At 47.8% G+C, this 13,313-nt stretch overlaps 4 protein-coding genes and 1 non-coding gene across 5 annotated transcripts; 1 reads left to right on the forward strand and 4 right to left on the reverse strand.

The window, feature by feature from the left end:
• Positions 1 to 89: 89 nt before the first annotated feature.
• Positions 90 to 2,342, reverse strand: FGR32 (Fgr32p; the record flags this gene model as incomplete). The annotated part of the gene is made up of 1 exon (XM_024858489.1): positions 90 to 2,342. The coding sequence occupies one exon, from the start codon at positions 2,340 to 2,342 to the stop codon at positions 90 to 92; it is 2,253 nt and encodes a 750-aa protein (XP_024713399.1).
• Positions 2,343 to 2,529: 187 nt separating this feature from the next.
• C7M61_003139 lies at positions 2,530 to 2,611 on the reverse strand. Its single transcript has one exon. It is a non-coding gene; the product is annotated as a tRNA-Leu (tRNA).
• Positions 2,612 to 4,487: 1,876 nt separating this feature from the next.
• On the reverse strand, positions 4,488 to 7,121 carry LEU3 (leucine-responsive transcriptional regulator; the record flags this gene model as incomplete). Its single annotated transcript, XM_024858490.1, has 1 exon — positions 4,488 to 7,121. One exon carries the CDS (start codon positions 7,119 to 7,121, stop codon positions 4,488 to 4,490), a length of 2,634 nt encoding a protein of 877 aa, XP_024713400.1.
• A 526-nt stretch (positions 7,122 to 7,647) lies between these two features.
• Positions 7,648 to 8,946, forward strand: C7M61_003141 (uncharacterized protein; the record flags this gene model as incomplete). Its single annotated transcript, XM_024858491.1, has 1 exon — positions 7,648 to 8,946. One exon carries the CDS (start codon positions 7,648 to 7,650, stop codon positions 8,944 to 8,946), a length of 1,299 nt encoding a protein of 432 aa, XP_024713401.1.
• A 280-nt stretch (positions 8,947 to 9,226) lies between these two features.
• GAP6 (Gap6p) lies at positions 9,227 to 10,966 on the reverse strand (the record flags this gene model as incomplete). The annotated part of the gene is made up of 1 exon (XM_024858492.1): positions 9,227 to 10,966. The coding sequence occupies one exon, from the start codon at positions 10,964 to 10,966 to the stop codon at positions 9,227 to 9,229; it is 1,740 nt and encodes a 579-aa protein (XP_024713402.1).
• Positions 10,967 to 13,313: the final 2,347 nt, after the last annotated feature.

Raw genomic sequence — 13,313 nt, forward strand, 5'->3', positions numbered from 1 at the left:
TTTTTCTACTTTCAACGCACGATCAGTTTATATACTGCTGCTACAAAGTCTACCTTTTTTTTTTTTTTTTCTCGTCTATGGTGACTTTATTATGCTATATCGTTTTGCTCTTTGAAAGTATCCCAGGCCTTGTTCAAGGTAATGAAGACGGCCTGGCACACCATTTGGTCTTCCAACTCGAACTTACCCAACTTATCTGGGTGGATGGCACTGATGACCTTCATGTAATTAATCTTGACCTTTTTGGTGAGCATAAGATCATTGATGGTGATCTTCTTTGTAGTGATGAATGGGAAGCCGAGTCTTTCGGGAAGGACGTCACTGAGGGACATGAGAAGGTTCCTGAGGTTGTCTTCCTTACCGGAACTCCATGCTTGTACACGATCGTGGACCTGGTCATGCAATCTGAATTTCTGCTCCTCCTGCTGCTTGTCTTCAAGGTTCTGTTTTCTGATTTTCTTAACCTGGGCATAGTCCTTGTTTGGTGCATTGTTAGATGCTTGAGGAGCCTTCTTTGGGGCTGGTTTAGGTGGGTTCACGATATTGTTGACTCTGCGTTTGGCATCCATGACCTTCTTCTCGTTGACACCATGCTTGGATATAAGTTCCATGTAGCACTCAAGCGAAGCAGGGAAGTTTTCAGTCATCTCAAGACTCTCAGCCTTCCGTGCCAATAACTTGACGTACCAGTACTTTATCTCCTTATCATTCAAGACCCAATCAGCGTCATTAATGTTCTCTCCCACCAACGCCATACCCTCATCGCACAGCTGTATGGCCAGCTTGTAATTTCCAAGCTTGATGTTAGTGATGGCCAAGTTCGAGGTGATGACAATGCGAAGCTCGTGCTTGACTGGAAGGCTCTCGAGAACCTTGGTGTATGCGTTGAATGCGTCGTCGTAATTACCGTTCGTGAAAGCTTCTGTGCCTTTGGCTTTGTAAGTTTCATAATCTGACTGCTGGAATGCATTGAGTGCTTCAGAGGTAGCCACACGGGGCTTTGAAGATACCTTGGCACGGCGTCTTCTTGAAGACGAGACATAAACGTCATCGTCTCCCTGAGATGCCTTAAACCGCTGACTGGGTGTGAGGGAATCGTCTCTGAGACCCAACAAGTCGTCCTCTTGAGGTGCTGGAGAAGGTTTAGAACGCTGTCCGTTGGACTGCACTGGCTGAGAGACTGGCCTAGCAGGTTCCTTTGGCGGTTGACTCTTTTGATTGGCTGCCAGAGAAGGCCTTCTAGGCATGGGTGGCTGTGGGGAAGAACGAGCCAGGCTTTCTCTGCTATCTTTGTTTTTGTTGCTGCTTAAACCTTCTTTAAGTTTGTCAATTCTCTGTTTCTGTCTCTCCTTCTCACGCTGCTTCTGCATCCTGATGATCCGCTGAATTTCTTCTTGGTCAATGTTCTCTGCATCGGTTCCATAGTCTTCATAATTACTGCCATCCTTCTTTCTTTCCAGCGCACGTTCCTTGTACTCGTCTTGCTGCCTCATCCACGCAGGCATAGAGTTGTTTTCCTTCTCACGTCCCTGGAACTGCTCAATGTTTCTAGAAACCGTTTCCTTGGATTTGGCAAGGAACCATGATGCTTTCTTGAACATGTCAGTGGAGAAATCCTGAAACGCCGCACCCAAGTCTTGTTGACCCAGCGGGCTGGCACGAGCATTCTGTCTGGAGGATCTGGATGAGCGACCCGAAGCTGGAGTCCGTTCTCCTCCACTCATGATGAAATTCACACAACCTTGAAGATCTGGACCAACCTGGTCAATCGCTTTGTTAGAAACATCAACGGGGAAGCCAATGTCGACGAGTCCGGCCAAAACAGAGTCTCTTCCCAGCTCTGGAATCTGAGAGGGCTTTCTAGCCACAGGTTGTTGGATCTTGGGTTCCTCTTCGACTTCAGGCTCTGGTTCAGGTCTTGGAGGAGCGACAGGTTCAGGAGTGAATGCGTCCGTGAAATCGTCATCAAGAAGATTGTCCATGTTATTTTGCTGTTTTGGTGCTTGAGGTGCTTGCTGTGGAACTGAGGGTGTAGAAGGCTTGGATGTGGAGCCTAGACCGAATAGTAGATCATCGTCGATGGATGATGCTGGAGCAGGCTTTTTGTTTTCAAAAACCAGAAAAGGATCTTGAGCCTGTGAGCTTGGCTTGACTGGTGGGGTTGATTTCCCAGATGACAATACCTCCCAGTCATTAAACGGACTCTGTGATTTGGGTTTCTGAGAATGCAATTGCTCCTGCAAGGAGAGCTTGTTCATATTCTGATTTAGCGACGACCCCAGGCCCAGGCCCGTAGCCGACAGGAACAAGTCGGCAAATGCGTCTTTTTTGGGTGGAGCCATGATTAATGGAAGTTGTAGTTGGAGTTTTGACAAGGTGGACGATATCGAGCGCTGCACGTGACACGGCACGTGACAACGATCTTCCAAACAGTTTCAAAAATTTGATTCCAGAAACTCTGCCTTCTGATATGTGGCTTTGGCATATATGACTAAAAAAAAGGTTTGGAGAAAGATGTCCAAAAAATAATGACTCCGGCGTGATTCGAACACGCGCATCTTACGATAACAGAACTTGAGTCTGCCGCCTTAGACCGCTCGGCCACAGAGCCATTTGATATAATATGGAAAGCGGTGGTTTACTATGTCACATATGTTGAAGTTTTGGTGAGGAGGCTCAAATACGAAAATTGGCTTTCTGTAAATGATGAGTTTTGCTGATAACACCTGTGTGGCTCAAAAGGCCTAAAAACGCCGCACAACAGAGTTAGCGCTCGTAACTTGCTCGGGAGCCAAAGTAGAGCAGTATAATCTACTTATACTTATTTATTGATTAAAACTAAATAGATCTATAGCAATATTAATGGGCCACCGCCTTGGGGGAACTGCCAGGACCGATTTTGCAACCATTCCTGCCGGGGGTGTACGGGTGTCGTAGCACCTACTGATGAAGTTTTTCGAACCTCATCTCATCATAACCACCTCCTCCAAAAATGCATTTGATGTACACTTTGGGCCCTGACGGCAAGAGAGTCTACACTTTGCAGAAAATCACCGGTGACGGCGAGATTACCAAATCTGCCCACCCTGCCAGATTCTCCCCAGATGACAAGTACTCCAGACAGAGAGTCACTTTGAAGAAGAGATTCGGCATGTTGCCTACCCAGAACTAAGTGTCGAGGGATGATGTTTCTGGCTAATGTACTATAATTCAGCATATCAATAAAGTTTATTTGGAAAAGGGACCGATTGGTCGTGTAGACGAGTGGTGGTGGCCATCATTTGAGATGAGGTACACCGATGTGGATTATATGAAAGGTAGGCAAACGTATCAACTTTAAAGGGCATGAAAAAGGGGATTTTGTAAAGTTGAATCAAATGGGCTTGTTCATTATTCTAATTAGTAAGATCTATCGAGCTGTAGACTGCTCTCCAGCGGAGGTAACAGGCCTATCGATTAAAGGGGCTAGAGCACCGTAGCTTTCTGGCCACACAAATTGTGAGAGTCGATCCTTCCCTAAAACGGGTCAAAAACACACTGACTTGGGTTGACTGGACTGGCTCAATGGCATGGCTCGTCGTAGCCAAGAAGACGCCATGAACAACGCTCCTATTGATAGAGCTCTTTCGACACTGCTTTGAAGCATACTTCCTTGAGCTCAATCTATGTTGTAAAGCGCTTTCATAGTAGCAAATACACTCCTTAAAGCCTGAACCGGCAGGATTGTCGAGGTATATGGTATTCCAGTGCATTAGCTCAAGGGGCCCAAATGAATGCACAACAAACAACAAAATGATTCATATGAGATTGACATTTTTTAAAAAATACTTTGTTTATGCGAGCGGGCGACCCTTTGAATATCTCTCCTGACTATCTCTTCTGACTATCTCTAGATTCAACCTCAGCTAAAGAGGCTTTCTCTTCTGACCCGTGGCTTCAAGATTATATTCAGCATTCAGCGAGTAGTTCTCCCACATCTGCGCCACAATGTCGATGTTTTTGTTATCGCTGTTGATCTTGTGGAGAAACAAGTTCATATCATGGACTGAGTCGTTGAGCGATTTGGTGCTGTTGATGATACGTGCAAGAAGAGCCAGCTGCTGCTGCTCGTGGGGATTGACCATTTCATTGGAGGACATCCTGATTGGCGGATATTTTGATTTTTTGAGGAAAAGTGTAGATGGAGGTTTGGTAGGTTTTGATGTTTGTTGATATACGCGAGGCCTTATGCAGCACTATCAAGCTGGTAGAGTACTACAAGTGCTGATTGACCGGGATACCGTTGAAATTGGACTTTATTTAGTTGTGATTTTCCAGAAACGCTTGACTATCTACAAAACTCTATTTTGTTGCGTTTTGGAGGGACCACATGGTGTCGTATCTCAAGGCCATCAGTATTCATCTGATGAGATCACCCCATCATTCCAATTCTTTCTCCCTATCCCGATTCTCTTCATGAATCAATTCGGTTTCATTTTTTAGCCTTCCTATGCGTGAAAGCCAAAGTCGTTCATGAGACTGTCCACATCTTTCCAGATCAAATCGCTGTTGACGTCAAAGACATCGAGATTGCCCACACCCTGTGAAGGCGACTCGTCAAAGTTGAGGTATAGATCTGACGTCTCTCTATTCTGGGGCCTTTGTGCCTTTTGCGCTTGCTGCATTTGTGGTGTGGCAGGATTATGGCCATTTTGAGGCGCATGCTGATGATGATTATTCTTCACAAGTGAGGCAGGCGACCCTGAGCTTCGTGAATGGGACTCGTCGTTCCTGATACTGGGTGAAGTTTCCGCACTGGTGTTCACCACTTTGAAGATCGAGCTCCTTTTGGAAGCTGCAATGGGTTGAGGGTCCAATGGAATGGTACGAATGATACGACGAGCTTTGCTTTCGGCATCGCCAACGTTGGACAAGGATCTGCGTCTCTTACGGCCAGAACTGGTGATGCTGCCTGGTGTTGATTTCTGACTCGGCGTTTTGCTTTGACGGCGAGCCTTGGGATCTTCATCTTCGGAGGAAACAGCCTGTTCTTCATCGTCCTCTTCACCGTAAGAATTGCTCTCATCATCGTTGTCATCATCAGCATTGTCTCTGACGTCGGTACGAATGCTGAGTTGAGCCATACCAACCTGGTCACGAAGAAGCGACAAACAGTCGAAGAACAAAGAGGCTGCCATTCTTGAACGTGCCTTGATCAGTAGAGTCGTCATCAGCTTCTCATCAAGGGTCTTGAAGAGCGGCCACATGTTTCTCATGATTCCACTGGCTCTGTAGGCAACGTCATGTTTCAAGATAGAAGCTTTAGCCACAATGGAAATGGCATTCATGTAAGTCAGCTTGCCCTGTTCCACATTAAGCACAGATTTCAAAGGCGAGTGTGCAAGCTTGACAATGACGAAAGATGCCTGCCAGATATTCAAAATCGAAACCACCGGCATGAACTTGACGAAATCTTTCTCAATGGAAATGAGAGTCTGGACACAGGTGATGAGCGAGATAGCGGCATTGTAAAGTCTGACAAGACCCTTGGACAATTCAAACGGCGGGATGTTTGTGGCGTCCAAAAAGTAGTGGGTCAAAAGGTGCACTCGTGCAACAATGAACTTGATTTTTCTGTATCCGTTATCGGGGACATTGTCGGAGGTGAGCTTGAGCTCGAGCTGGTCGAGTTGCCTGAGAAGCACTTTAATAAGCGAAAGTCTCTCGTTAACCTGATGAGTTCCGTACTCTAGACGGAGGTTGGAGGTCAATGAACGAGCCACCTGGTCCTCAAAATGAGCGATTTCCATGAGGTGTCGAGTGGCCACAGGCAAATCCACATACTGTGGGCGCAACGAGTCGAATTGCACAAAGGCAGGGAATCCAAAAACGGTAGCGATGTTCTGCGAGACAATGTTGCAAACAATCCATGTTTTCATTTGCTCCTGGGCCATAGCATACTGCTGTGGAGGGATAGGTTCCAGCTGAGCCTGGTCAAGCACCTGACTAGACGAATGGAGCCCAATTCTGATACTCTGGAACAATGCAACACCGATAGTGTTCCACGAGGAGTCAGAACTAAGGGACGACGTCAATGGAGGCCAGATGGAGTACAAGATGAAAGCCTGGACGGAGTAGACGGAGCAGGCGTTCATGATGGGCTCGTCCTCCTCTGTAGGGTGGTACCGCGTGATGGGAGAAATTGTGATTTCAGAAAGAATTTCCTTGATCAACGGCGCCAATGTCAAAAGAAGCGAGCCGTTATCATTAAGCCGCCGCAGCGCCACAAACATGATCACCCAGAAAAGCGAAGGGCAGAGTCTGTATATCCTTTCGGGGCCTCTGGCAACCTCCACGACAGGTAAAGTTGGGTGGTAGTTTTGAACGTAGTCCATGTAGAGCAGGACGATACTTTCCGGCAGAAGCGTGACGGTGCCGAGCGATTTTTCCTCACATAGCAAGGCGTGGTCGGGGACGGCGAAATTGTGGGCTTGGGACGGTTTTTCGCCCGGGTTGATGTTCAAAAATGAGCGATGCCCCATGGCCGTAGGAGGGTCCACTTTTTCCGGGACAATTTGGGGTGGCACCGTCGGCGGGGCGTGCTGGACAGGCACTGGGCCCTGGTTCGGCAAAATGTGTGGAGTTCCCAGAATCTGGGCGTTCATTTGTGGAGTCATCACGGTCAGACCAAGTTGAGGGTTCAACCTCGATATCTGCGGACTCTGCACCGCCTGGGGCCCTAGATTCGACGGAACCGCCGGAGCATTCGGAACAGGCGTGCCTTCAAAAGACCGCCCTCCAAACGTCTTCTTCAACTCGGCAAACTCCTTCTCGATCGAAGCCAAACGGGCTCTTTTCTCTGTACGCTTGAAATCCGCCTTCACCACACACTCAAGCCCCTTCTTTTCACATCTCGTGCACGGAAGCGGATCTCTCACCTGGGCGTCACACTTCAGTTTTTGTTGTCGACACGAAGTGCAAGCTAGTCTTCGAGGTTTGAGGTTTTCGTGTTGATCGTTCTTTTCCCCTCGGACCTCCACGTCCGGGGTCGGCTCCTCCTTGATCTGCCGATTAAGCTCTGTGAGCTCATGCGTGATGTTGGCGATGTGCGCCAACCGGTCCAACGAGGACTTGGTATCCATGTCTGTGGAGTAACTAGACATCAACACTTTTGATCCATCGCGGGCCTGCACCAGAAAGAAACAACCACACCACCTGAGGAGGACGATCGAGATAGACTGATTGGTGGGGTTATTCGTTTTGGGATTTTGGATTTTGGATTTTATTGGCTGAAAGAAGGGTTTTTCTTTGGTTGTTTCGGAGATTGGATAGACCGACGCGGAATTCGAGAGTGCTGTTTCAACCACCACGGAAACAGAGTCATTTGTTCATTGACAAAGCATTTGAATTTATCTTTGATATTCTGCTATAACTGGCTTTGAGGAGTGGTCCTTTTGCTTTTGTGACACTTCTAGCAGTTTTCGAATTTGTGGTATCAACAGATCACCATCCACGATTCATCATACACATACACGGATACTGGCCTAGACTGCTACATTGCTAAAAGTCGATCAATCCACTGATCGCTTGTGGATAACAAAAGACAATTTAAAAGTCAAAGCCCTTGAACGGCTCTCTGAATTAAGCTTACAGACTGAAAAACCGGCAATGAACGCCCTTGGAGAGGTATCTCTGGACGTCCGTGTGCTCCTCATATCGGTATTCCTCAGAAGAGGCAGCTTTGGTCTCACCAACCAGGTGCTTACGCTTTTTCTCAAGGCTGTGGGCGTCTCAAAGGCTCACATTGGCCTTTTCATGACCCTCACGCTTCTAGGAGACACGGGAATCTCGTACCTCCTAACGTGGTACTCGGACCAGCTTGGAAGACGGCTTGTGATGGTCGCGGGAGCGATTTTAATGCTTGCTTCCGGGCTAGTGTTTGCATGGTTTCTGAACTTCTGGGTTCTTTTAGTAGCAGCCATTTTGGGTGTGATCCTGACATCAGGCGATGAAACAGGCCCTTTCAAAACGGTGGAGGAGGTCTGTATTTCCCATCTTACGCCACCTAAACACAGGGCGTCCATTTTCGCTTTGTACGGCTTTTTGGGCCGTTTGGGTGCTGCTTCAGGCGCTCTTTTGTGTGGATTCCTTGTGGACTACTGGAACTACGCTCTCGAATGGGACTTGGAAAAATGCTACAGGGCCATTTTCATTGGCTACTCCGCTGTGGCCCTTGTCAAGCTTGTTTTGGCGGTTTGTCTCAGTAAAAACTGCGAGCTTCACGAATACCTTGGAGACGACACAGGCGCTGAAGTGACGGATCTGGAGACCGAGCAGCTTCTTGAAAACGGCGCCGAAAACGTTTCCGGCAGCGGCTTCAGCCCTCAGACAAAACGCATCCTTCCTCGGCTTCTCGTGGTCTTCATGCTCGATTCCTTGGGATACGGTTTCATGCCTCCAGCGTGGATCGTCTTTTATTTCAAGAAAACCTTCCACCCGGCGGCCCTGGCTTTGGGAACGTTGTTTTTCTTCACAAACATGATCGACTCCTTGTCGTCTATTGCACTGGCGGTTACGTTCCATTGGCTAGGTCCTGTTAAAGCGATTTTAGCGGCTCAACTCCCTTCGGCGGTGTTTTTCTTCAGCATCACCTTCTGCAAAACGTACCTTTTGGCAGCCGTTTTCTACTTCTTGTTCTGTGCCACAGGAACAATGGACGTTGTGCCCCGGCAGGTGCTTTTGACAGCTATTATTCCCAAAGCAGACCTTCTCCGGGTGATGGGAACGGTGAATATCGCCAAAACGTTTGCCAATTGCATCGGGCCGTTTTTCACAGGCCATTTGGCAGAGCACGGGTTGCTCAGTCTTGGTTTTGTTATAAACGGTGTTTGTCTCGTGGTGGCTGATACCATCTTGGGTATAAGTTTTGCCCATCTTGATGCGGACGTTCTAGCGAAGCATACATAAGGGGGCAATTCTTGCAATTTAGAGATGTTTATATATTAAAATTAGAGAATCCGATAATCGTTCAGTAGATTTGTGGTAACGTTGTGCATCAAATAATGGATTGTCTAGGGTCGTATCCACAATTGGCCCCAATGCAATAAAACTAAACTTCCAAATCCAAATTACACTTTCAAATCAACCTACATTTTCAAATCATCCTACACTTAAATCATCTACAATCCCGTCTCGAATGCAATTTTTTGTCTATAAGATGCACCTAATCGTTAGTCGTGAGTCATGCTTAGAATAAGAAGTGGTACACCCGCTTGTACCAGGGCTTGGCCCGAAGAGCAGCCTTCTCCTCCTGGAGCTCCTGCTGCAATTTGTCAAAGTCGCTTTCACAGCGGCCTGTGTCGATATCCATGCTATCCAAAGGAACCACAAACGTCCAGCGCTTCTTCCAGAAACCGTTATAGAGCTTGTGGCCAAGGTAGAAACAAAGGACAATGACGGCACCAAGGTAGTTCTTGAAGAAGGCCGTGGCGTCTGGAGACTCGCCCAATGGGAAAAGAGAAACCCAGAACTGGAGACACAAGACCACTGTGAGGCAGATGGTAGCGTACACTGAACCCCAAACGCCGGTTTTGGAAAGATATGGCAATTCCGTGAGTGGTCTGCCTTGACGCTTCATGGCAGCTCTGAATCTGACGTGACCCAAGGTACAAGAAGCCCAGGTGAACAACGTAGAAAGCGCAGAGAGAGCCACCAACCAGGCGAAAACCTCACCCTGCTTTGGCGAAGCAGCCACAAAGGCCATCAAACCGACAATGGCGGAGGTCAAGAAACCCACGAGCGGTCTGCCGTTTCTGTCGACGTAGGTGAAGATTTTGGGAGCAAGGCCCTGTTCGGCCAAGGAAAGGATGGTTCTGGAGAAACCGTAGACGGCCGAGTTACCGATGGAAAGAAGGGCAATGATCACCACCACGTTGAAAATGGAAGGAAGGGCGGTGATGCCTCCGTTCTGGATGGCAATGACGAACGGAGAAGCAAAAGCGTTGTCGCCAGAAACCAATCTGTCCTCGGTGTAAGGCACCAAGAACGCCACAAGCGTCAAGGTGAACATGTAGAAAATGAGGATTCTGTAAAAAACCATTTTGATGGCGGAGGGCAAGGCGATTCTGGGGTTTGTGGACGACTCAGCAGCAGTAAGAGCCACCAACTCGGTACCTGCCAAAGAGTAAGTAGCAGTGACAAGCACAGAAACCACACCTTTGAAGCCGTGGGCAAAAGCGCCTGGATTGTGCCAGTACTTGACGCCAATGTAGCCGGTATCGCCGCCGCCACAGATCAACACAATGGCCAAAATGTCGAAACCCACCACACCAAGCAATTTGAGGATGGACGAGACCAATTCTGTGTAGGCGAAACCGGCGGTTCCAAAGAGGTTAAGCCCCAAGATGAGCACGTAGAAAACGGCCACCCAAACAACGGTATTGATGTGGGAATCCCAGAACTGAATAGCCAAAGACGCCGCAACCAACTCAAGCGGTAACACCACCACCCAGAACATGGCGTAGTTCCAGCCAGCAGCAAAACCAAAAGAGGGGTCGACGAAACGAGTGGCGTAGACGGCAAAAGCGCCAGAAACAGGGAAAGTCGACGAAAGCTCAGCCAACGCTTGCATCACACAGTAAAGGAAAGAAGACACAATGGCCCAACCTATAAGAATACCAGCAGGTCCACCAGCAGCCAAAGCCTGGCCGGAAACAACCAAAAGACCCGATCCGACGCAGCCTCCAAGAGCAATAAAGGCCTGGGACACGGGGTTGATGGAGGATTTCAATTTTGTGTTGGCGGTTTTCTTGACGGCTTTTTCAAGCGATTCCATGGACTGGCTGTCGGAGACATCCTCATTTTCGGCTCTTCTGAACGAATCCTTGAAGTTTTGCCAGTGCAGCACTCTTTGCAGAGAAGCCGACGTGTTGGTGCCGAAATCCTGGGAATCATACGACAAGTTGTCGTTGCTGGATTCCTTCGACATTGGGTGCAAAAAAGGGAATTTAGCTATGGATTGAGTGAATTGGAAGTGGGGGAGCTTTTTCCACGAAGTAGCACCTGAAAAGCAGTGATTGGGTTTTTGTGTTTTTTTTAAAGATGGGTCCAAATTTGCTGGATCTGGGTGTCTTATAAATCAGAGGTTTGCAGAAAAGTCCGATGCGTTAGTCAGAGGCTGGCGCAGAAAAAAGGAAAGACTGCGTCAAAAGCAAGAAAAAAGCAGCCCTGCTTTCATAATGCCGTGGCTACGGCGCGGAACCGGCCTGGGCTGGGTGGGAGGGTTTCGGGGCTGCGGAGGCTCGGAAAAAAAGGTTTTTCCGGTAGAAGCCTGTCAATATGGGCACCCTCGACGAACGCATGCGATTGGCGCTTGATTTGCTTTGAAATTCCCACGGGAATCGCAAATTTGCTCGCCATCGCGTGATGCTGGAGCGGTTTAGCCCGCCGGCATTTGCCCCAGAGAAAAGCCGGTAACGGTTTTTTTCGACTGCTATATGCAGGACAAACCGCGATGGAAATTGCCCTAACCACCTCGGAAGGGTCCGAAATGTGGAGAGGTGGTGGCTGGGATTTGAAGGAGGAGTCGAGTTTTTGTGCCCTTTGTCTAGTGGCATGCCATGGTGTACGGGTTTCTTCACCCATTCGGCGTTTTGGCTGCAAAAAAATAAAAGATGGAGAAGCTGAGGGGACGGTGGATCCAGCGGAACCGGACCGTGTGTGTGGGGCTTCCGCGGGGCATCTTGTGAATTGAAGAAACCTGAAAATCAAGATCGATTCAAAAAAAGAGGTCAATTCCTGAAAATCAAGAAATGGAACAACTCGCCATGCAAGGGTCGGACCAGAAAAAAAAGAAGCATTGTAGTGGGGCCGGATAAAGTTTGATGGGCTTGGCCTTCCACAATGCTTAGTAGGGCTTTACATTCGAAGCAGCGTTATCAGATTGAAAAATAAAGTCGATTTTCACAACGTAGCCAAAATCTGGGGTAATCCACATTCACGCTATTCTCTGATTGGCTCCTCCTTCTCTTATCAGAAACGGAATTGAAAAAGCTAATTAGGCTTCAATGTCTTGGCATCGAATCCTCCTACTTCACACAGCCATTCGGTACCTCGGTCCATGTGGGGTCAGGGTCCCGATTCTGATAAGGTATCTACACTTTGGGAAAAGCTCAAACTGGAAATTGCAACTTTCTTAAAAAATCCAGCAAGTCCGGAATGTGGGGCCATCGGTGCACGGCTGAATATAGCCTTAGAGATAAGCCTTCACGATCAGGCCATTATCCATTGAAAAGCCATGGAGACATACATTCAATCTTTGTTGATTTATGCTTTTGGCTTTGATCTGGACACCCTGGGTATTGTTGATGCCATGCCGATCCTCGGGTGTATGTCCGGTGGTACCCATTGTGTAGAAGCTCCCTAGGGGATGTATCAGGATAGCCAAGAAGAGATGGGAAAGGGAGTGGACTGATGATTTTTGAATTAATGGATTTTGGTTTTGTGGCAGCATTCCCGATGCACAAGCGTCGATGTGTGGATGATCTGGATCTACAGGGTTCTGCTTTATCGACAGCAAGGTTATGCTGGTTTCGGGGCGCCGATCGAGCAATAGGGTTTAGAGTCGGCTTAGGAACACGGGAGGCGGAAGCAGGGTTTTTGTTGACTTCTGGGGTGTCGAAAGAGTCAGGGTGGAGGGGGTTTCTTGGGATTTAGTTGAGGTTATTGGAACTAGTGGATTCCTTAGGAGAAGGACGTTTTTTGAAGGAAGCCGAGTATCAAGATTTGAATGAATTTTAGAAGATGAGCCTCAATCGCTAAACAAGCAACAAGCAAATCACCCTTTGTTCATAACCAACGCTAATTACACTTGACAGGCCTAGGCCACAATACGAGACTTTTGAGATAGGCTACACAATGGAACGAGTAGCGAAGGTTCAGAAAAGACTTTCAATGGCGATTGGCTTCAAAGCAGTGATTAGCTTTCTATTGGTTATTGAGTTTTCGATTTGGATGATCGTTTCTGGTAACACTGTGCTGTACTGGTAAACTACGGCAGGTTCAATGCCGTTTTTTGAAGAAAACCAAAAACCACGAAAATCACAAAAACCTCCAATTCCATTGTTCACACAATCCAGCCGACAAAACCCTATCTCGCCTTATCTAGCCTGATCTATACCTTTAGCGAGACCCTGCGATGAGCCCCATACGCCGCATTAACCGAGCCTCATGATTGATAGATAACGATATCGAGATTTGAACTTTTCATAGGTCCAGAAATCCACGGATAATGTGATTCTTTAATTTAAGGATCCCCAGGTTTAGCCCGATTCGGC

This window comes from Candidozyma pseudohaemuli, assembly GCF_003013735.1.
Source record: "Candidozyma pseudohaemuli strain B12108 chromosome Unknown scaffold00007, whole genome shotgun sequence".
Classification (NCBI taxonomy): domain Eukaryota; kingdom Fungi; phylum Ascomycota; class Pichiomycetes; order Serinales; family Metschnikowiaceae; genus Candidozyma; species Candidozyma pseudohaemuli.